Here is a 20,639-nt window from a genome sequence, read left to right as displayed (position 1 = left end):
CATGTTAGACTTTTATTATATAGGATGTTTTTCTCTCTCTCTTCCTTCCTCTCTGAAATCAATAAAAATATATATTAAAAAAATCTCTGGCCCTGACCGGTTTGGCTTAGTGGATAGAGCGTCAGACTGCAGACTGAAGGGTCCCAGGTTCGATTCCGGTCAAGGACATGTACTTTGGTTGCGGGTACATCCCAGGTAGGGGGTGTGCAGGAGGCAGCTGATCGATGTTTCTCTCTCACCGATGTTTCTAACTTTCCATCCCTCTCCCTTCCTCTCTGTAAGAAAATCAATAAAATATATTTTTTTAAAATCTCTGCAATATCAAAGCCATAAAAGTTTTCATGGAAAATAATAGAATAGTTAAGTGATATATATTTGTTTAACCTGGTGTTCTTTTTTTTTTTTCCTTCAAATATTTTTCAATTAGTTGACATAGAGTATATCAGTTTCAATTGTACAACATAATGATCAGAAATGTATATAGCTTATGAAGTGATCACCCTGGTTAATCTAGTACCCATTTGATACTATGCATAATTATTATAGTACTGTTGACTATATTCCTCATGTTGTAATTTATATTCCCTTAACTGATTTTATACCTGGTAATTTGCACATCTTAATCCCTTCCCCTTTTTACCTTATGCCCCTAATCTCCCTCCCATCTGGCAACCATCAAAATGTTTTCTGTATCTATGTTTATTTCTGTTTTGTTGGTTTTTAGATTCTGCATATAAATGAAATCATATGGTATTTTTCTTTCTCTGTCTGACTTATTTCACTTAGATCCAAATGGCAAGATTTCATTATTTTTTGTGGCTATTTTCCATTGTATATATATATGTACCCCATCTTTTTATCCATTCGTATTTTGATGGATACTTAGATGAAGGAGAAAATCAAATCAGCAATTTGAAAGACAAGGTAGCAGAAAACACCCTGTCAGAACAGCAAAAAGAAAAAACAATTTTTAAAAACTGAAGGTAGTTTAAGGGGCCTCTGGAACAACATCAAGCATACCAACATTCGTATCATAGGGTTATCAGAAGGAGAAGAGAGAGAGAGCCTATTTAAAGAAATAATGATGGAAAACTTTTCTAACCTGGTGAAGAAGATAGATGTACAAGTCCAGGAAGTGCAGAGAGTCTCAAACAAGATGAATCCAAAGAGGCCCACACCAAGACACATAATTAAAATGCCAGTGGTTAAAGACAGAAAAAAATGTTAAAAGCAGCAAGAGAAAAGCAGTTAGTTACTTTCCATAAGACTGTCAGCTGATTTCTCAACAAACTGCAGGTCAAGAGAGATTGGCAGGAAACATTCAAAGTGATGAAAAATAAGGACCTGCAACCAAGACTGTCTACTCAGCAAAGCTATCATTTATAATTGAAGAGCAGATGAAGAGCTTTTCAGACAAGAAAAAGCAAAAGGAGTTATCACTACCAAACCAGTATTAACAAGACATGTTAAAGGGACTTCTTTAAGAAAGAAGGAAAAATAAAGATATGAATAATAAAATGGCAATAATTACATATCTATCAATAATTACTTTAAATGTAAATGGATTAAATGCTCCAATCAAAAGATAGGGTGCTGCTTATAAGACACCCACTTCAGGTCGAAAGACACACAGACAAAGTAAAGGGATGAAAAAAGTATTTCAGACAAATGGAAATGAAAGCGAAAAGCCGGAGGTAACAATACTTCTATCAGACAAAATGAATTTTAAACAAAGGCTATAACGAGACAAAGGGCCCAGCAAATCTGAAGACACCCAAAACAATAATTCAAAAGACATATGCATGCTTATATTCGTTGCAGCATTATTTATGTAACCAAGCTATGAAAGTGTTTTAAAAATATCTGGGTACTATTTAAATTAAAATAGTTTATTTTAATTATTAGTTACTTTTGTCCCCTCACATTTCAAATTAGTACATGGGAAAGGTAGGTTTACTCATCATGATGGCACAAACCTATTTTAAATCTAATTCTAAAGCTTAAAAAATATAAATTTGCATTCTTGGTCCCTATACATTTTCTGTGGTCCAGTATTTTTTCCTTTGCTTCTTTGTTCTAAGTCTCTATTCTTGGGGGAAATCCTTGCTTTAGTTTCTAATTCCATGTCTATCAATGGGATATTAAGATTTATTTGATCAAGATAAAAGATTCTCCTTTAGAAACAGTACCCACTAAAATTTTTAGGGTTTTATTAAAAAACTAGTAGCCCTGCGCACGAATCCGTGCGCCAGTAGCTTGCTGCCGTCCTCCAGTAGCTCTCCACCCCCTGCCCCGCCCTCCTGTAGCTCCCCCTGCTCCCCCCACCCCCCTCCATAGCTTGCTGCCCTGCCCCTTCCTGTAGCTCTCTGCTGCCTGCTTGTAGCTTGCTGCCCCACCCTCCTGATCCATAATTCGGTCATTATGCTTCAAGGCGTAATGACCATTTGCATATTACATCTTTATTATATAGGACTAGAGGCATGGTGCACGAAATTTGTGCACGGGTGTGGGCCCTAGGTCTGGCCGGCTATCGAAGTGCAAGTGTCTGGCATGGAAGGGCAGATCCCAGCTGACCTCTGGGCCCTGGGCAGCACCTGGGTCCCTGGGCCCCCATACACACCCCTCTGCCTGAGTCATTGGGCCCCCTCCCGGCTTCCTCAGCGCCTGGGAGCCGGGTAGCGGCCCTGCCCTCCGCCGCTGCCGCTGGTTGCCATCTGTGGGGCGATTGGTAGGGTGATCGGGCCCCACTCGCACCCGCCTTGGCCTGGTGCCACCCACTCACTTGCTCCACCAACCCGCTGCAGTCCTCTCGTCGGGGCCCATCGGGGCTGGCAGTGCCAACACTGCCACCCGCTGCCAGTGCCTCCTCGCCAATGCCTGCCATGTTCTGCACTGCCCCCTGGTTGTCAGTGCACGTCATAGTGAGCAGTTGAACTCTCAGTCAAGGGGACAATTTGCATATTAGGCTTTTATTATATAGGACTAGAGGCCCAGTGCACAGAATTGGTGCAGGGGTAGGGTCCCTAGGCCTGGCCAGTGATCAGGGCCAATAGGGGCCTTCTGGCTGCTGGCCAGGGCCTTCCTTTATTCCGCGCCAACCCCTGGTGGTCAGCGCACATCATAGCGAGAAATCAGACTCCGGATCTCCTGGTCCAACTCCCGCGGGGACACTGCATATTAGCCTTTTATTTGTTTGTTTATTATTTATTTATGTTTTTAATCTATTCATTTCAGAGAGGAAGGGAGAGGAGGAAGAGAGATAGAAACATCAATGATGAGAGAGAATCATTGATCGGCTGCCTCCTGCAGACCCCCTACGGGGGATCGAGCCCATAACCCAGGCATGTGCCCTTGGCTGGAATTGAACCTGGGACCCTTCAGTCCACAGGCTGATGCTTTATCCACTGAGCCAAACCTGCTAGGGCGGCTAGCCTTTTATATCTAGAGATAAGTCCTGTAAGAATGTAAGAGATATCATTTCCTGTTCTTAATAAACAAAAACATATTTTTATGGTTGATTCGGGAGAATTATACTATGAATATCAGAAGATATGCCTCATTATGTGGACTTCTCCCTTATATTTCTGTGGCTGAATGGAACGTTAACCTTTTGCACTCGAATGTCGAGTGTGACTCGACAGGGTTAGCATTAGAATAAAGGAATCAAGAAAAAAGCAAGCGAGTGCAAAGGGTTAAAGCACTTAAAGATATGTTTTACCTGAAACAGTAACAGAAATAACTAGTCCAGATTTCCACCAAGAAAGTAACAAATCTTGGAATTTCTGTCTAGGTCTCCATCCCATCTTCTTCTAGGCATGTTGTGTTATCTTTGATTTAGATTTAATTCTGATAGTTAACATCATAGTAAAATCTCCATGTTGTGTGTGAGTGCATGTACATGTGCAAGAGAGAATAGGAGGGTAAGAGGGAAGGGGGAAGGGAGGAAGGAGACACGGTGAGCCATACTTTAAAAATGCCCTTTAGCTAGCTGTTCAGAGTGACACTTGTTAATTTGAGCACTAAGTAGAGAGTTGTGGACTGAGAACTCCACACTTACCCTATGTAATAAAACCCTAATATGCAAATAGAACAAATGGCAGAACAACCAGTCACTATGACGCACACTGACCACCAGGGGGCAGACACTCAACACAGGAGCTGCCCCCTGGTGGTCAGTGTGCTCCCACATGGGGAGCACGGCTCATCCAGAAGGCAGGCTCACAGCTGGCAAGCACAGCAGCGGTGGTGGGAGCCTCTCCTGCCTCCGCGGCAGTGCTACGGACCCCTCGGGGGGGTGTCCGACTGCTGGGAGTGGGCATAAGCCGGCAAGCAGATACCCTCCAAGGGGTCCCGGACTGCAAGAGGGCACAGGACGGGCTGAGGGACCCCCCACCCCAGTGCACGAATGTCGTGCACCGGGACTCTAGTCTTCAATAAGGGCGGAAGAATACATAGGAGGGAGGATGTAGTTGTCATTCAGTAAATGTTTTTTTGAGTTGTCTGCTCTGGCATGATGCTGTGAAGTAAATAAAAACCTTGATATGAAATATGAAGAAGATATATTTTAAAATCATTCTTACATTATTGAGTTTAGTGGAATATTTGGTGTTTTTATTTGAACGTTCTAAAGATGTTTGACAATAGTTTCACTAAGATTATAACTGTGCCTGTATTTTTAAAATAAGTCTAATGAAATCTGGTAACTACATATTGAATTTTGTTTTCATTTATATTTTAAAAAATTTAGAGCTTTAGTAAAATTCACTGAATCTTTAGTAAATAGATTTTGTAGTAGCTAAAACTTGGTTAGACAATAAATATAAATCTGATAGGAACAATATGTATATTTGACAGACATAGCCTGAAATGATCAGGTGATAACTGCAAGCCATGGAGGCTCTACCCACGTTGATACTCTGTTTCTAGAGCTAATGATCAAACTTTGGTCATAAGTTTTCTGCAACTGAAGGGAATTGGAAACATAAATGTTTAGAAGCAAACTATTTGGGGACATTGAATTTATTGTGAATTTTAGCTGTGCTCTGATCAGAGTTTTCAGTGTTTTGCTTTAAGCCAACGAGTGCAAACAGTAACTGTAATGGTTAGGGTTCTGTAGTAATTATTCTGAAAATTTTAGTTAAATTTTTGTTGCTCTTTATTTGACTTCTGTGTTAATCTAGGACCATGGCGGCTAATAGGCTTTATTCAGCTACACTGTGTCTTGGATGTGAAGCTGTGGCTCAAAGATGTATTTCTCCTTCTTTTCTGTGAATTCCCAGAGCAAATGCAGTTACTCTATTCTTTACCTCCCTTTTCCCCCAGCTGAGCAAAAAAATCACAGCAGAAGCTATTTTTGTCCTATTTATGAAAATAAACAAATAGGCTCTGAATGTGTTAGCTCATGCTCAGTTCCGAAAGTGCGTTACATACTGCTGTGGTTTGAATGTGTCCCCCAAATTCAGGTTGAAACCTAGCACCCAAGATGATGGTATTAGGACATGGGGCCTTTGGGAGGTGATTAGGTCATGAGTGAGGAGCCCTCAGGAATGGGATTAGTGCCCTTAGAAAAGAGGCTCCAGGGAACTCCTCAGCCCCTTCCGCCAGTGAGGATACCACGAATGACTGTTGGCACCCTGGTCTCCAGAGCTGTGAGAAATAAATGTCTTGTTTATAAGCTACCTAATCCCTAGTATTTTGTTACAGCTATCTGAGTGGCTGACCATCAATATCTTCCAAAGTTTCTCTAATCTATCATATTTGTAGGTTATATGTATTTAAAACAATCTAGACAATTAAAAAAGGCAAAATAATAGGATGAGAAATAATGGGATATTGGGGGGGATTGGCAGAAAGTTGATTGACAGGCTAGATAGAAGACGATAAAAGGAATAATAAAATAATGAGAAAAAAAGGAAAAGCAAAAACTGGGCATGTTTGTAGATTATGAATCTGCTGAAGACATAAACATATATACCTGTTATCCCTTCTCCTTGAGAACAAACAAGCTCAGAATAGATCCCCTCTAAAGGATGCACGGATAGAACATTTTTGTGTAGAAGATACTGTTAACATAAAAGCATTCAAGCGTGTAAAGAATTTTTGTGAGTTTATTTGAGCCAAACTGTTGACAGTTACCGGGAAGCAGTATCTCAACGGATTGGGATAATGCTCCAGAGAATGGTGGTTTCTCATCTATTTTTATACATTGCAGTTAAAGGAGGGGACATAGGCGGGTTACATGAAATCCATTGGTGATAGATTAGAGAGATGGGAGAAAGCAAAGCGGGGGGCGGGGTGGGGGGGACCCCTGGGATTGGATAAAAAGTGAAATGATAGACACATACTTAGGTGGGTGCAGGATAGTTAACAGTCAGCAATTAACATGATAACAACAATGAAGGTATTTGTGGTATCTGTCCTGGCGTTCAGGCACATTAGGTTGTGCCCCAAGAGGTCTGGAAAAAGGGAAGTTGCAAATTATCCACACATTTCAAGGATACGTTATTGTAGATGCAAAAGGACAGATAGGCTCAGTTAAGGTAAAGGTTGACCTTGTCAGGGAAAGTACCAGCCTAGGATATGACTATCCAACATAACTGCTTTTAGTTAAAGTTTTAATTTCAGACCATCTTTTGTGGTTACTTTAGGTCAGTGATGGGCAACCTTTTGAGCTTGGTGTGTCAAACTTCGCCAAAAAACTGAGCATAACTCGGGTAGTGTGTCACTTTGAGGAAAAAACATTATTTCGCAAATGTTTCATCCTCAGCATGCGGCTGCCTCAGCGGCCGCGTGTCATCAGAAATGGCTACGCGTGTCAGTGCTGACACGCGTGTCATAGGTTCGCCATCACTGCTTTAGGTCTTTAGGTTCGCAAGACTGCCATGCAGGCCTTCCCTGAACTTGTCAGGTTAGCATGTGGCCTCCGCGCCCTCCCCCCCCCCCCTCCCCCCGTTCACAATACTGTAAATTGTTTATTTACAAATGCTTATGAGAGAGACCTGGTAGGTGTGTGTAGTACAGAGTGCAATGAAGAGAGCCCTAGTCCTGGCCCTCCGGCTATCTTGTTTTATGACTTTTGGCAAAAATTTCACTTCACTGAGTTTTCTTATTTTAGAAGGAGATTAGAGTAGATGTTAGATGCTCCCTTACGTCCCATTCACATTCTCCTAACCCTGCACCCAGATGGTGTGGGAGTTAATTACAGTGAGCATGGAGAAGCCCCTCTTCTTAACAGCGAGGGTGAACCTAGTGCCAAGCGGGTAAAAATTAAAAAATCAGGAACCAACAAGGGAAAAGAAATTGCCCACCACACATCTTTTTTTCAATCTGCAAAGAAACCTTCAGAGCAGATTTAAGCCTCGATCAACCTCTCTATATTAGTTTATATTACCTTCCCTTTCCTTTTTAGTAGCTGCATAGTACTCCATTGTGTAGATGAATAATATTTTATTCACCAGATCTGTTATGTGTTGCTGACCATAGGCTATTTCAAAGAGTGCCGCAATAAGTTACTGTGTGTGTGTTTAATGAAAACATAAATTTATTTCTCTCTTAGGGTTCTGTGAGTAACGGGGATCAATTGATGGGATTTAGGGGTTCTCACTTGGAGTCTCTCAAGCAAGTGTAGATGGAAGCTGGGGCTGCAGTCTCTTCAGCCAGAGTGCAAGGAGCTTAAATCAAAGGCACGGTGGCCCAAGGACAGGATTGCCCTTCTCTCTGTCCTCCTGGGTCAGAGGCAGCAATCCGCTATCGGGGCATAGGTTCCCAGTATTTGGAGGACAGGGTCTTCTGCCCACCTTGGCTCCTGCAAGCTCTGTGCAAGCTGCTCCAGGAACAAGTTTATCGCCGCCTGTCATGTGACTGGGTGGAGGAAGGGAAGCTGCTACTGAGCTGAGCTAAAATTAACCACAGTATACTGTTCAAGTCTTCCCCTGGGAGTTAGGAGCCTTGAGTAGACTCCAGAGTTCCAAAATAGTGACGTCAGGTAGATGCCCTAGTGCAGCGGTTGTCTAGGTGGAAGGACAGATTCTTTCTACTCTGTCTTCATGGAATCCTCTATCTTGCATATGTTATTTGGTATTGTTGGCGACACACCTTCAGGGTGAGATCTAGTAATGGGATTGCTAAAATAAATACATATGTAATCTAGTTAGTTACTGCAAAGTACTGTGTGTGGAGTTGTACAGTTTTACATTCCCACTAGCGGTGGGTGAAGTGCCTGTGTCCCGCAGCCTCACCAGCAGTGCATTGTCAAGCTTTTGGGTTTTTGCTGATCTGGGATGAGTAATGATATTTTAATGTAGTGATAAACTAAAGCCCAAGGAGAGAAAACAATATACAAAATGAATTTTTAATTTTTAAAAATGCTTTTAATACAGTGTGGAAAATAGTGTTTGAATATGAAACCGGACCGTCAATGGGTCCGTGCTGACTGTTAAGCAGAGACAGGGTTGAATCATATCTGAGCGTTTATTCCAATCCTGCCAGCAGTATAGGAGAGCAGCAGGTCATCTGCAGACATCTGCTCTGCAGCCCCCCATTAGCCAGCTGCTTATCGGGTCGGACAAGGATTACATGGGGAAGTAGGGATTACAGGCAAGGGGGATCGGCAATGCAGGCTGGGGTGGGACTCCACTGTTTGGGCAGCAAGGTTGTTCATCTTTCCATGATAATAGGCAGTTCTTGAATGGGAATGGACCACATTCTAAGGTTGACTTCCAGGTCCAAGGTTGTCTCCCAGATTCCCCGGGGGCATGCAACTCCCAGTCAGGTTAGGTTGTTCTTTCTTTTAACCAGAACAAGGCAATCATGGTTAACAGAGCATGATGAATATTTCCCATAACCAAAGCTAGTCCCCAATATTCTGTTTTTGCCCCTAACAAAATCTCACTCCTGGAGGAAAAAATGAAGGTCCCCTGCTGGAGGGGCTAAGAAATGTCATATCCTGCCCTAACCGGTTTGGCTCAGTGGATAGAGCCTCGGCCTGTGGACCACAGGGTCCGGGTTTGATTCTGGTCAAGGGCATGTACCTAGGTTGCAGGCTCCTCCCTGGCCGGGGCCTAGGTCAGGGCTCATGCAGGAGGCAACCAATCGAAGTGTCCTTCTCACATTGATGTTTCTCTCTGTCTTTCCCTCTCTCTCCCACGCTCTCTAAAAATCAATGGAAAAATATCCTCAGGTGAGGATAAAAAAAAGAAAGAAATGTCATATACTATGAAAGAGACATCTTGAAAATGCCTAAAGAAAGTTGTCATTTTTTTCGTGGTGAAGGGACTGGACTCCATGTTGATGAAAACACCTTGGCAGCTGCGGTGGCCGGCAGTGGCAGTAGCAGCAGGGTGATGGGGGCAGCACCTTCCACTAATCAGCCAGGTCACCTCCCGAAGAGGGAGGCCAGACTGCAGCTTAGGGAGCAGGCCTAAGCCGTCAGTAGGACATCCCCTGAGGGCTCCTGGACTGTGAGAGGAGGCAGGCTGGGCTGAGGGGACCCCCCACCCCGCCCAGTGCACCAATTTTCGTGCACCAGGCCTCTAGTTGTTCTATACCGAGCTGGGGAAGGTAATTTTCACAGCACAGTTAGAATAGAATCATAAGTTCAGGTTAATGTAAAAAAATGAGAAAGATATGAGAGTGATTGGGCCCTTAAATTAGAAAAACATAGGGGTGTTTTGTAGTGAACCAAATTCTCCTCATTTGAACTTGTTTTATTGGAAATGGGATGATCTTCATAAACTGATTTAAGTTGGATATTATAGTCACAAACTGTAATATCCCAAGTTGTACATAAGTAGTATAGTATTGTAAGTGTAGTATTAAAGTTTGAAATGCTCTTTATCTTCCGTGCTTGTAAAAAAAATCATAGTTGGATATTCGGAATAGTCAAGTAACATGGCTCTCTTTTACTTTTTAGGATTTAAGTGCCCTGTATGCTCAAAATTTATACCCTCAGATGAAATGGATTTACATCTTGTGATGTGTTTAACAAAGCCAAGAATAACCTATAATGGTAAGTCCTGTACTTTAATGTCTTAAATGAGAATTACCTTAGATTTAATGAACTTCATGTTTCAGGTAAAATTTAAAAGGCCAGGAAGCACCTCTACGAGCCCTGGAGGCCCGCTGGTGTTTTAGTCAGGCCCGGTGCTTTGGCTGTGCCATTATTTCCTAACCACAGGTCTCTAGATATTCAAAACCCTAGGAGAGGTTTTCCATGTGGTTTTGGTACATTTTGAAATAGACTTGAAAAAAAAATCAAATAGTTCACTCCTGACTTTAAATAAATGGAATAAAATAAAGGAAAAATGAGAGCTTTTCCCAAAATTTCATGAAAAGAAGGACAAAATTCAAAAGTGTATGAGAAATTTCAGATTTTTCAGATGTACAATTTGGTTTGAAATAAGTAGGAAGAGTACCAGTAAATAGTGAATCCAATTGAAAGATTGACTTAATTCAACAAATGTTTTGTGAATACTCTCAAGATAAGGTATGGTGTTAGGAACTTGAGATGAAACTGACTAAAACAGAGATGGATCCTTCAATCTGGGATCATCCAAAGGTTAATCAGTGTAGGAGCATTTAACAATCTGGGATTTCTCCTCATTAAAAAAAATAATGTTGGGAGAGGTAGAATTTAGCACTGAAATGGACATGTTACTTTGAGTAGCATTTTTTTTTTGCAAATTGGTTTAGGAATCTCTGATAAGATAGTGTTTCGGCCACACTGTTATAGTAGTGACAGTAGAACACTTTTTCCCATTCATTTTCCGTGAGTAAGTAAAAAGTAGGGTTTAGTAAATGTACCTGTTGATTTTATCCATACCTTTTTATATTATGAAATTGAATTGGCTACTTTACATAATGTTGAATTTCAGTTACTTAAGAAATAAAAAGCATTCCCATTTTCCCTCAAATTTGAGGTAAAAGTGATTGGGCTTGTTTCTTATACTTACTCCATTATCTTATTGTTACTCTATAATTATTATGTTTATTATTGGTGTTTTTAAAGTAAATATCCTTAAATCTTAATACTCTGGCCTTGAACTTTAAAAGCACAAGTGTATTTCTTTTGACCATGTAAAATAGATGCACACAGTCTTAGTATTCTGTACACTTACTTTTTGTACAGTGTATTTAGAAAACAGTCTTTTGTGTGTCGATATTTGGCTAAAGTCATTCAAGTTTTCTGTATCACTTATTTGAGATCTTAAAGAACCAATAGGTAGTCTTCTGCTTGGAGATACTGTAAACAGAAGATTTAGGTGAGTCAGAATCTTTGAAACAGACTCTTTTTAATCACCTGGCCTCCTCACAGCTTCATATTTGAATTCCTAGAAGTTGATTCCTTAGAGAAATATGCATCTAAATTGTGTTGTTAAAATTCAGCTGAATACATTTGAAGATCTAATTGCCTTTATTCAGTGATTCAGGAATCAGGCAACATCCCATCTAGCGGATACTGGGACTGTACATAATGAAGGGCTTTTATAGGCAAAGGTGGGGCCAGATAAGCAAGTTGTTATGAAAGAGCCAGTAGTTTCAGGCAAGGTCATCTTTCTTGAGGGGAAGATGGGTCTGTCCGGCAGATTACTTCACTAGTGTTGATCAGCTAATTTCAGATTGACTGGTTATGGGTTACATTCCTGGGAGAGGCTGAAACTGCAATTAGGTGAGGTATTAAGCCTTGATTTGCCAACTTGGGACTTAACACAAGTGACTCCATCTTTGGCCTGTTGTCTCTTTTTTAACAACTCAAAAGAGAATTTTATTCAGCATAGTGGTTATTAATTTATACCTTTTGCAGCCTTATCTAAAGTAGCTAGATCTGAATTTTTGAATTTTATTTGTTATATGTATATTGACTTAACTGTGCAAACATTCATAGTTAGCAAGGAGACCTGGACTTGTTTTTTATGCTGGATATATTTATAGTCAAATTTTAGAAGAGGATGAATTGTAGAAATTTGAATACAAGTTGGTAATTTGCAGTTTCAAATTCATACTCATAGAGATGATATTCTAAATGTTAGCCTAGCCCACAACAACTTAAAAAAAAAAAAAATCTGTGAATATATCAAAATAACGAAGTCCCAGTAACTGAAGAACAGAATTGACTGACGAGGTAGAAGCTCCTCAGGGTTTAGGCAGCTGGCTCAGCAGAGGTTCAGATAGGAGGTCCAAAGCGATCACAGAGGGAGGATTCAGAGGTGGTTATCTACTGCTGGTGGTATTTCGGCAGGATGGGGAAATTTTCAAAATGCCACAATGAGTGTCCATCTGTATAGATTGCCCTTAAATCAGGGACTGCCTACTTCATATACATTTCCTTCTCTCATGTCCTTCAGTTTATGCACCAGGTAATTCATTGTGTAGTCTGTGAACATGATACAAATTTTATGAGCATACTCCCTCTTCATTTCCTTGTTCCCCATCTTCTAAAATGTTTAAGAACAACCAAAACATGAGATAAATATTGTCAGCAAATTCTTAGTCTTGGTTTTGTTGGATTTTAAACTTCATTGGATCTTAGCATGTTTTGTGTCTATTATAGAGTTCAGTTTTTATTTTAGAACTAGAGGCCCGGTGCACGAAATTCGTGCACGGGGGCGGGGGGTGTCCCTCAGCCCAGCCTGCACCCTCTCCAATCTGGGATCCCTCTCACAATCCAGGACTGCTGGCTCCCAACCACTTGCCTGCCTACCTTCCTGATTGCCCCTAACCGCTTCTGCCTGCCAGCCTGATCACCCCCTAACCACTCCCCTGCCAACCTGATTGATGTCTAACTGCTCCCCTGCCAGCCTGTTTGCCCCCAACTTCCCTCCTCTGCCAGCCTGGTCACCCCTAACTGCCCTCCCCTGCAGGCTTGATCGCCCCCAACTGCCCTCCCTTACAGGCCTGGTCCCTCCCACCTGCCCTCCCCTGCTGGCCATCTTGTGGTAGCCATCTTGTGTCCACATGGGGGCAGGATCTCGTGTGTTGGAGTGATGGTTAATCTGCATATTACTCTTTTATTAGATAGGATAGAGGCCTGGTGCATGGGTGGGGGCCAGCTGGTTTGCCCTGATGGGTCCCAGATCAGGGTTCCCTTGGGGCGTGGGGCGGCCTGGATGAGGGGCCTGTGGTGGTTTGCAGGCCGGCCACGTACCCCGGCAACCCAAGCGGAGGCCCTGGTATCTGGAATTTATTTATCTTCTACAATTGAAACTTTGTAGCCTGGAGCAGAGCCAAGCCTTCTGCTCACTCCATGGCGGCAGCCATTTCTGTTGGAATTTATTTGCCTTCTATAATTGAAACTTTGTAGCCTGGAGCGAAGGCCTGGGCCAGCCAGGGCTGCAGAAGCTTGGCTTCCTCCATTGCCGGGGTCAACCCTGGGCTCCTGCTCTCTCCAGCTCTGTGGCTGCAGCAATTTCTGTTGTGATTTATGTAACTTCTATAATTGAAACTTTGTAGCTTTAAGCGGAGGCCTGGGCTGGCCAGGGTGTGCGGAAAGCTTGGCTTCCTCTATTGCCGGGGAAACCCAAGCCTCCCTCCTTCTCACTCTGTGGCTGCAGCCATCTTGGTTGGGTTAATTTGCATATTTGCTCCTGATTGGCTGGTGGGTGTAGGGGAGTGATGGTTAATTTGCATATTACTCTAGGATTCTGTGATTGAGGGCAGTAAGATTTGTATTTAAGAAAACTTTGTTTTATCTTTAATTGGTACTATTTGTGTGTGAGCCCTTGTACCTGGAAGAAGGGTAGCTTGAAATAAGTTTGTCTTTCTGAGAATTCATTATAAACTCATGTAGTGAATCAAAACAGAGCCTTTTCAAATCATCAGAAAGAAGTAAGATGTTACTCTTACTCTGTTAAATTGACATATTTGAAGAAATATGTATTGAGTCATTTGGAAGAGAACTTGTTTTGTAATGAAAGTGAGTTAAAAGGATCCCACCTGTGTGCTGTCCTTGGGAGAAAGGGCTATCATGCTCACTGGAATGGTGGAGGTAGATTGCAGCAGGCGCTTTATTCCAGTTTGCTCCTGCAGCCTTCAGGTGGCCTGGCTTCCCATGTGCGCTGGTGCAGGTGGGAACATGCTTCCTCCCTCTGTAGATACTGTTAGGCTTTTCAGCCAGTTGTGGTTCCCATTTTAAGTTATAAACTTGCTTTCTGCCTTACATACTACATTTTCTTGGTTTTAAGACACACATCCTTTACACACACACACACACACACACACACACACACATTTTAATGTTTCTCAATTCAGAATGTTTTCTGAATGGGCATGTCTCTTACAAGTGAGGTTAAAAAAAAAATTGCCAGCAACCACCAAGCAGAATTTTAAATAAGGAGGTGGTTATTGCCTGAGTTTCTGTGAACTTGCCCTTCTGTGGAAGATTTCGTTATTATTTATCTTTTTGTAAGAGAACATTTATTTGGTAAATTATAGAGGTAGAAGAAGTAGTTTCTGGAAGAAATGGGCTTAGGAAACAAGTTATGAAGGCAAATGAAGGGCCACTGGAGCTTGGGAGTGAGGAAGCTAATAATTACAGGCCTGGAGGGGTGGGAGGAGGTAAGGGAAAGGGAAAGGCAGGGATGTGCTCCTGGAGGGAGAGTGCCAGATTTCTGTTATTTGATTTTGGTGCCTGTGTTCATTTATCTGCATTGGTGATTTCTGTGGTTGAGTTTTAACTTAAGTGTGTTTCCTGATTGCAGTTTTAAGTGACTTAATAAAGATTACATTATAGGGCGGCATTGAAGTGAAGTGATTTTTTTTGTACTATAAATTGGCTGTCAAGCCATGAAGTAAAAAAAAAAATTAATGCAGTAGGAAGTGTCACATCTCTTACTCTATATTATGGAAATTTCAAAGTAGACAATGTCCCAGAAGAGGTTGGCAAAACTATTCTAAAACGTACATGGGATTTTTTTAAAAAATATATATTTTATTGATTTTTTACAGAGAGGAAGGGAGAGGGATAGAGAGTTAGAAACATCGATGAGAGAGAAACATCGATCAGCTGCCTCCTGCACACTCCCTACTAGGTATGTGCCCGCAGCCAAGGTACATGCCCTTGAGCGGAATCGACCCTTGAGTCCGCTGGCTGACGCTCTATCCACTGAGCCAAACCGGTTAGGGCTACATGGGATTTCTATAGAAAAATAGTTACCTTCTGTAAATATACCACAGCTTCTTCTTTTTTTTTTTTTAATATATATTTTTATTGATTTCAGAGAGGAAGGGAGAGGAGGAAGAGAGAGATAGAAACATCAATGATGAGAGGGAATCATTGATCGGCTGCTTCCTGCACACTCCCTACTGGGGATCGAGCCCACAACCTGAGCATGTGCCCTTGACCAGAATCGAACTTGGGACCCTTCAGTCTGAAGGCCAGTGCTCTATCCACTGAGCCAAACCAGCTAGGGCTACCACAGCTTCTTTATCCACTCATCTGCTGATGGGCACTTGGGTTGCTTCCAAATATCGCCTATTGTAAATAACGTTGCAGTGAACATAGGTGCGTATATTCTTTTGAATTAGTGTTTTGGGTTTCCTCCGTCAAATTCCCAGACGTGGAATCTGTGAGTCAGAAGGCAGTTCCATTTTAAATTTTTGAGGTAACTCCATAACGCTTTCCACAGTGGGTGCACCAATCTGCATTCCCACCTGCAGTGCACCAGGGTTCTTTTTTCTCCACATTATTGCCAACATTTGTTATTTGTGGATTTATTGATGACAGCCATTCTGACAGGTGTGGGGTGATCTTACCTTTTGTGACAGTATGGATGGACCTGGAGAGTATTGTGCTAAGTGAAATAAGCCACTCAGAGAAAGACAAGTACCATATGATTTCACTTACATGTGGAATCCAAAGAACAAAATTAACGAAGTAGAAACAGACTCCTAACTGTCAGAGGTGGGTTGGGGTACAAGGGCTGGGTGAAAAAGGTGAAGGGATTAAGAAAAAACAAACAAAAAAACCCACACAAAGACCTCATAGACAGACAATAGTATGGTCATTACTAGAGGGAAATGAGGGTGGGGGAAGGCAGGAAAGGGTAAAGGGGGGATATATGGTGATGAAAGAGACATGACTTGGGGTAGTGAACACAATATAATACACAAATGATGTATATTATAGTATTGTACACTTTAAACCTGTATGATTTTATTAACTAATGCCAGTATATTCTATTTAAAATGTAAACTGACAAAAATAGTTATTTTCTATTGAAAGTGAACTTGCGATTAAAAATAAAAAATATGCCGAAACCGGTTTGGCTCAGTAGATAGAGCGTCGGCCTGCGGACTCAAGGGTCCCAGGTTCGATTCCGGTCAAGGGCATGTATCTTGGTTGCGGGCACATCCCCAGTGGGAGGTGTGCAAGAGGCAGCTGATCGATGTTTCTCTCTCATCGATGTTTCTAACTCTCTATCCCTCTCTCTTCCTCTGTGTAAAAAATCAATAAAATATATTTTAAAAAATAAAAAATAAAAATAAAATAAAAAATAAAAAAATATATGAGGTGTGAGTCAGCAGATGTGATTAGAATTAGCACCCCAAGAACTTTAAAACTATAAATATATTTCCAAATCATCCTATATAATAAAGAGGTAATATGCAAATTGACCATCATGCCCTTGCACAAGATGGCTGCCCTCGTGTGGTCACAAGATGGCCAGCAGGGGAGGGCAGTTGTGGGCGACCAGGCCAGCAGGGGAAGGCAGTTAGGGGCGACCAGGCCAGCAGGGGTGGGCAGTTGGGGGTGACCAGGCCGGCAGGGGAGGGTAGTTAGGGGTGACCGGGCTGGCAGGGGAGGGCAGTTGGGGGCAATCAGCCTGGCAGGGGAGTGGTTAGGGGTGATCAGGCTGGCAGGCAGAAGTGGTTAGGGGCAATCAGGCAGGCAGGCGAGCGGTTGGAAGCCAGCAGTCTCAGATTGGAGAGGGTGCAGGATGGGCTGAGGGATAACCTCTCCCCCCCCCCCCCCGTGCATGAATTTCATGCACCAGGCCTCTAGTTAAAATCATAAAAGGATAAATAAGAAATAAGTAAAAACTAAGTATGTGTTTACTTTATAAAGGTAATGGATCAGAAATGATCATAATAAGAAACTTCACTGTGGTTAGTCTTATCCATTTATCAGAATTATACACACATATGGCACTCAAATCATTTTTACTGCCATTTACATTTAAAATGTTCTTAGCAGCTTTACTTACAATAGCTAAGATCTGGAAACATCCCAAGTGCCCATCAACAGATGAGTGCATAAAAGAGCTGTGATATATTTACACAATGGAATACTGTGCAGCTGTGAAAAAGAAGGATCTCTTACCCTTTGTGGCAGCATGGATGGACCTGGAGATTATTATGCTAAAAGAAATAAGCCAGTCAGAGAAAGACAAATATCACATGATCTCACTTACATATGGAATCTAATGAACATAATAAGTCCAGAGACATGGCTGCATGGAACAGTCTCACAGATCTCAGAGGGAAGGGGAGAAGGGGACTTGGGAAGAGATTAACCAAATAATTTATATGCATACTAGAGGCCCGGTGCACGGATTTGTGCACCAGCGGGGTCCCTCAGCCTGGCCTGCACCTTCTCGCAATCTGGGACCCCTCGGGGGATATCGGAGAGTTGGTTTCAGCCCAATCCCCACAGATGGACTGGTGAGGTCCCTTGGCCTGGCCTGTGGGGATCAGGCTGAAACTGGCAGCCCCACATCCCTCGAGGGGTGCTGGATTGTGAGAGTGCACAGGCCAGGCCGAGGGACCCCACCGGTGCACAAATCCATGCACTGGGCCTCTAGTATGCATATAAGATCTTTGGTTAATCTCTTCCCGCCCTCCCCCCACTTTTCCTCTGAGATTCTTCAGTCTGTTCCATGTTTCCATGCCTGCCTGTGTGTTGAGAGTCTGCCCCCTGTTGGTCAGTGCATGTCATAGCTAACGGTTGAACAGTCAGACACTTAGCATATTAGCCTTTTATATATGTAGACTAGAGGCCTGGCGCACGAAAATCGTGCAAGGGGGGTGGTCCCTCAGCCCAGCCTGTGTCCTCTCACAGTCCAGGAGCCCAGTGATGGATCACCCCTGCAGAGGGAGGCCCCGCCCACCCGCCACGGACCACCATTGGTGTCCTGGGCCTCCCTCTGCAAGGCGATCATGGGGTGATGGCCAGGCCCCCAACCAATCTCATTCCACCCGCTGTGGCTGGCCTGACGCCAGTGGGTGTCATAGCGTGGTCATCTGGATGGTCGTTCTGCTGTTTGGTCGATTTGCATATTATGCTTTTATTAATATAGGTATGCATAGCCCATGGACACAGACTGTAGTGCCTTGAAGGCCTCGGTTGGGGCAGGTGCCGGAAGGAGGGGAGAAATGGGGGACATCTGTAATACTGGCAACAATAAAAACAAATTTAAAAAGTTTCTTTAAGACCAGTTTGGAGAATAGTATGGTACTTTATGTGGGAAGTGGTTATGATGTGCTGGAAGGAGGAAGTTATTACAGAAACATAGGAAGAATTGGGTTTAGTGATTGCTGGACTTGGGGAGGGAGGAGTCACTGGGACTGGAGGGTTGGTGGTGGAGTGACTCACTTTGTGGTAGAGAGCGTAGGAGAGCACCTAGCTGTTCTCAACAATATGCCAGGGATGGATCTTTCAGATGTAAAAATTATGAAATGTGATTTTTTAAAGGATTTTTCTCAAGAAGAGGAGTTAAGGATTTTTACAGATGGTCATTGAGTATTTTGTTCATTTCAAGAAAGATGTTAGAACTGTTAAAAGAAATGACTTGTGAATATTTTTTCAATGACCACTTACTGCTTGTATAATGTTTTTTAAAAAATGCCTTTTCTCCTCGTCCCCACCCCCCGTAAGTCACTTTGGCCCTGGGAATTCAGAACTGCCTGGAGTTGCCTCAGAGTGGCCTTGAGAAGTATCTCCCCAGCCACTCACTGAGGGTTTGGCTTCAGGGTAGACTCTGCCTTTGGAGAATTGTATTTAACTCTTAGCATATTAACAGTGTATTAAGGTAATATAAGAATAAAAGTAAAAAAGAAAAATATTCTAGATAGTCTTATTCCTTTGCCATCTAAATATTTATAGTATTTATGATTTACTTCATTTCTTTCATTTTCTGCTAAACTGATTTTGGGATCTCGGGGGTTCTTGATCCTTCAGCACCCCTAGATTATAGTTACTTTTATCTTAACGCCTTTAAACTGTGCTCCTTAGCATTCACCTCACTTCCTAGCACTTCCCTTATAATGCTTTTTTACTGAAAAAATCTTTGACACCAGGTCTTGGTTTTGAAATACCATTTTCTGGAAGAGAGAACCAGGCTCCTTGGATAAAGGGTTAGTTCTAGGCTGGAGGTCTGTATTGTCTGAAAGCCAGGAGTTGCTCAAAACCAAGAAGATGAGATTAGGTCCAGGGACACGCAAAACAACCTGAAAGAGCTCCCAGTGAACTATGTGAGCAACACAATTAATATGGCATGGCATTGGATTACAACCCAAAGTATGAAATAAGTGTGAGTGGATCAGCCCATCAGTAAGTCATACAGAAGTGTAAAAGTTTAACGCGAGACTTAATCCTAAGAGGCAAGTCATTTCTTCAATTAAAAAAAAAAAGTTAACGTTCCCATTTGTTGTATAAGATTTTTCTTCCAAAATGTTCTAATGTGCTTTCTAGAAAGATTTTAAATATCCCCAGATCACACTAAAACATACTGTATGTAGTACGTATATAATTCGAAATACATAATCTTAGTGTGTTATCAACATTATAATAGTTGATGAAACGGATTTAGGGTGATGAGAGAGCCACTCTTAGAAGCCCCAGGTTTTAGAGGGAAAATGTGAGTTAATTTTGTTAGGTTTTATATTGTGGAATTCTTAGTGAGGGCTCCTATTCTGAAGTCTTACTCTCCAGACATTTTATGGTAATTAAATACAGTGTACAGATGAGTGCACATATAGTTTATTATTTATTAACGTAAGACTCAACTGGACTGTGTGTTTTACCCTTTATTAAATCATAAATAATTAAGAAAGATACACACTGTTTTATGCTCAATGCTGCTTTTTTTTTAAGTTTATGTCTGGCATTTTATAGTTTTGTTACTGATATGAATGGCATTTGTTTTTACCATTTGAATTTCAAACTCGTTTTGCGTAAGTTTTTCCAGGTATCTTTTGGTTAGCTGAAATTCATCCTCATATAAATCTTTAGAGAAGAGCTCGTGGGAAATAATACCCTAGACTTATTGCATGTTTGATATTGGTTGTCTGTAGTTTGTTTTTGAGTAACAGACGACAAAGTGCCCAAGTCACTGAAGCAGCAAACCCCTGGCTTTTGGGCATTTTCTTTGTCCATTGGCTGCTCATTTGTTGTTTTGTGTTTTCTCTAGTCTCCTGAGATCTTGTGTTTCATTAGCTGTTCAAAAATATTTATTGTGAACTTACTATGTGTAAAACACTGTGCTACTTGCTAGAATAAGCAAAATCTATTTTCTGTGCCCTCGTAGAATTTATTCTTATTTCTTTAATACAGAGGTTGCAAAGTATTGGCTACATCTGTTTCACAGACATTTCTTTGTTTGGCTTACACAGTATCAAAAATGTTTTTTGAGTCAGTGTTTTGAAAA

At 41.9% G+C, this 20,639-nt stretch overlaps 1 protein-coding gene across 1 annotated transcript in view; it reads left to right on the top strand.

The window, feature by feature from the left end:
- ZNRF2 (zinc and ring finger 2) overlaps positions 1 to 20,639 on the top strand; it is a 67,258-nt gene that overhangs the window by 33,137 nt on the left and 13,482 nt on the right. The window contains exon 2 of the mRNA XM_079786153.1: positions 9,911 to 10,006. Within this exon, the coding sequence (XP_079642279.1) occupies positions 9,911 to 10,006 (96 nt within the window). The remainder of the gene's footprint in view (positions 1 to 9,910; positions 10,007 to 20,639) is intronic.

This window comes from Cnephaeus nilssonii (genome assembly GCF_951640355.1).
Source record: "Cnephaeus nilssonii genome assembly, chromosome: 12".
Classification (NCBI taxonomy): Eukaryota; Metazoa; Chordata; class Mammalia; order Chiroptera; family Vespertilionidae; genus Cnephaeus; species Cnephaeus nilssonii.
This window is presented reverse-complemented; position numbering and strand designations above follow the sequence as displayed.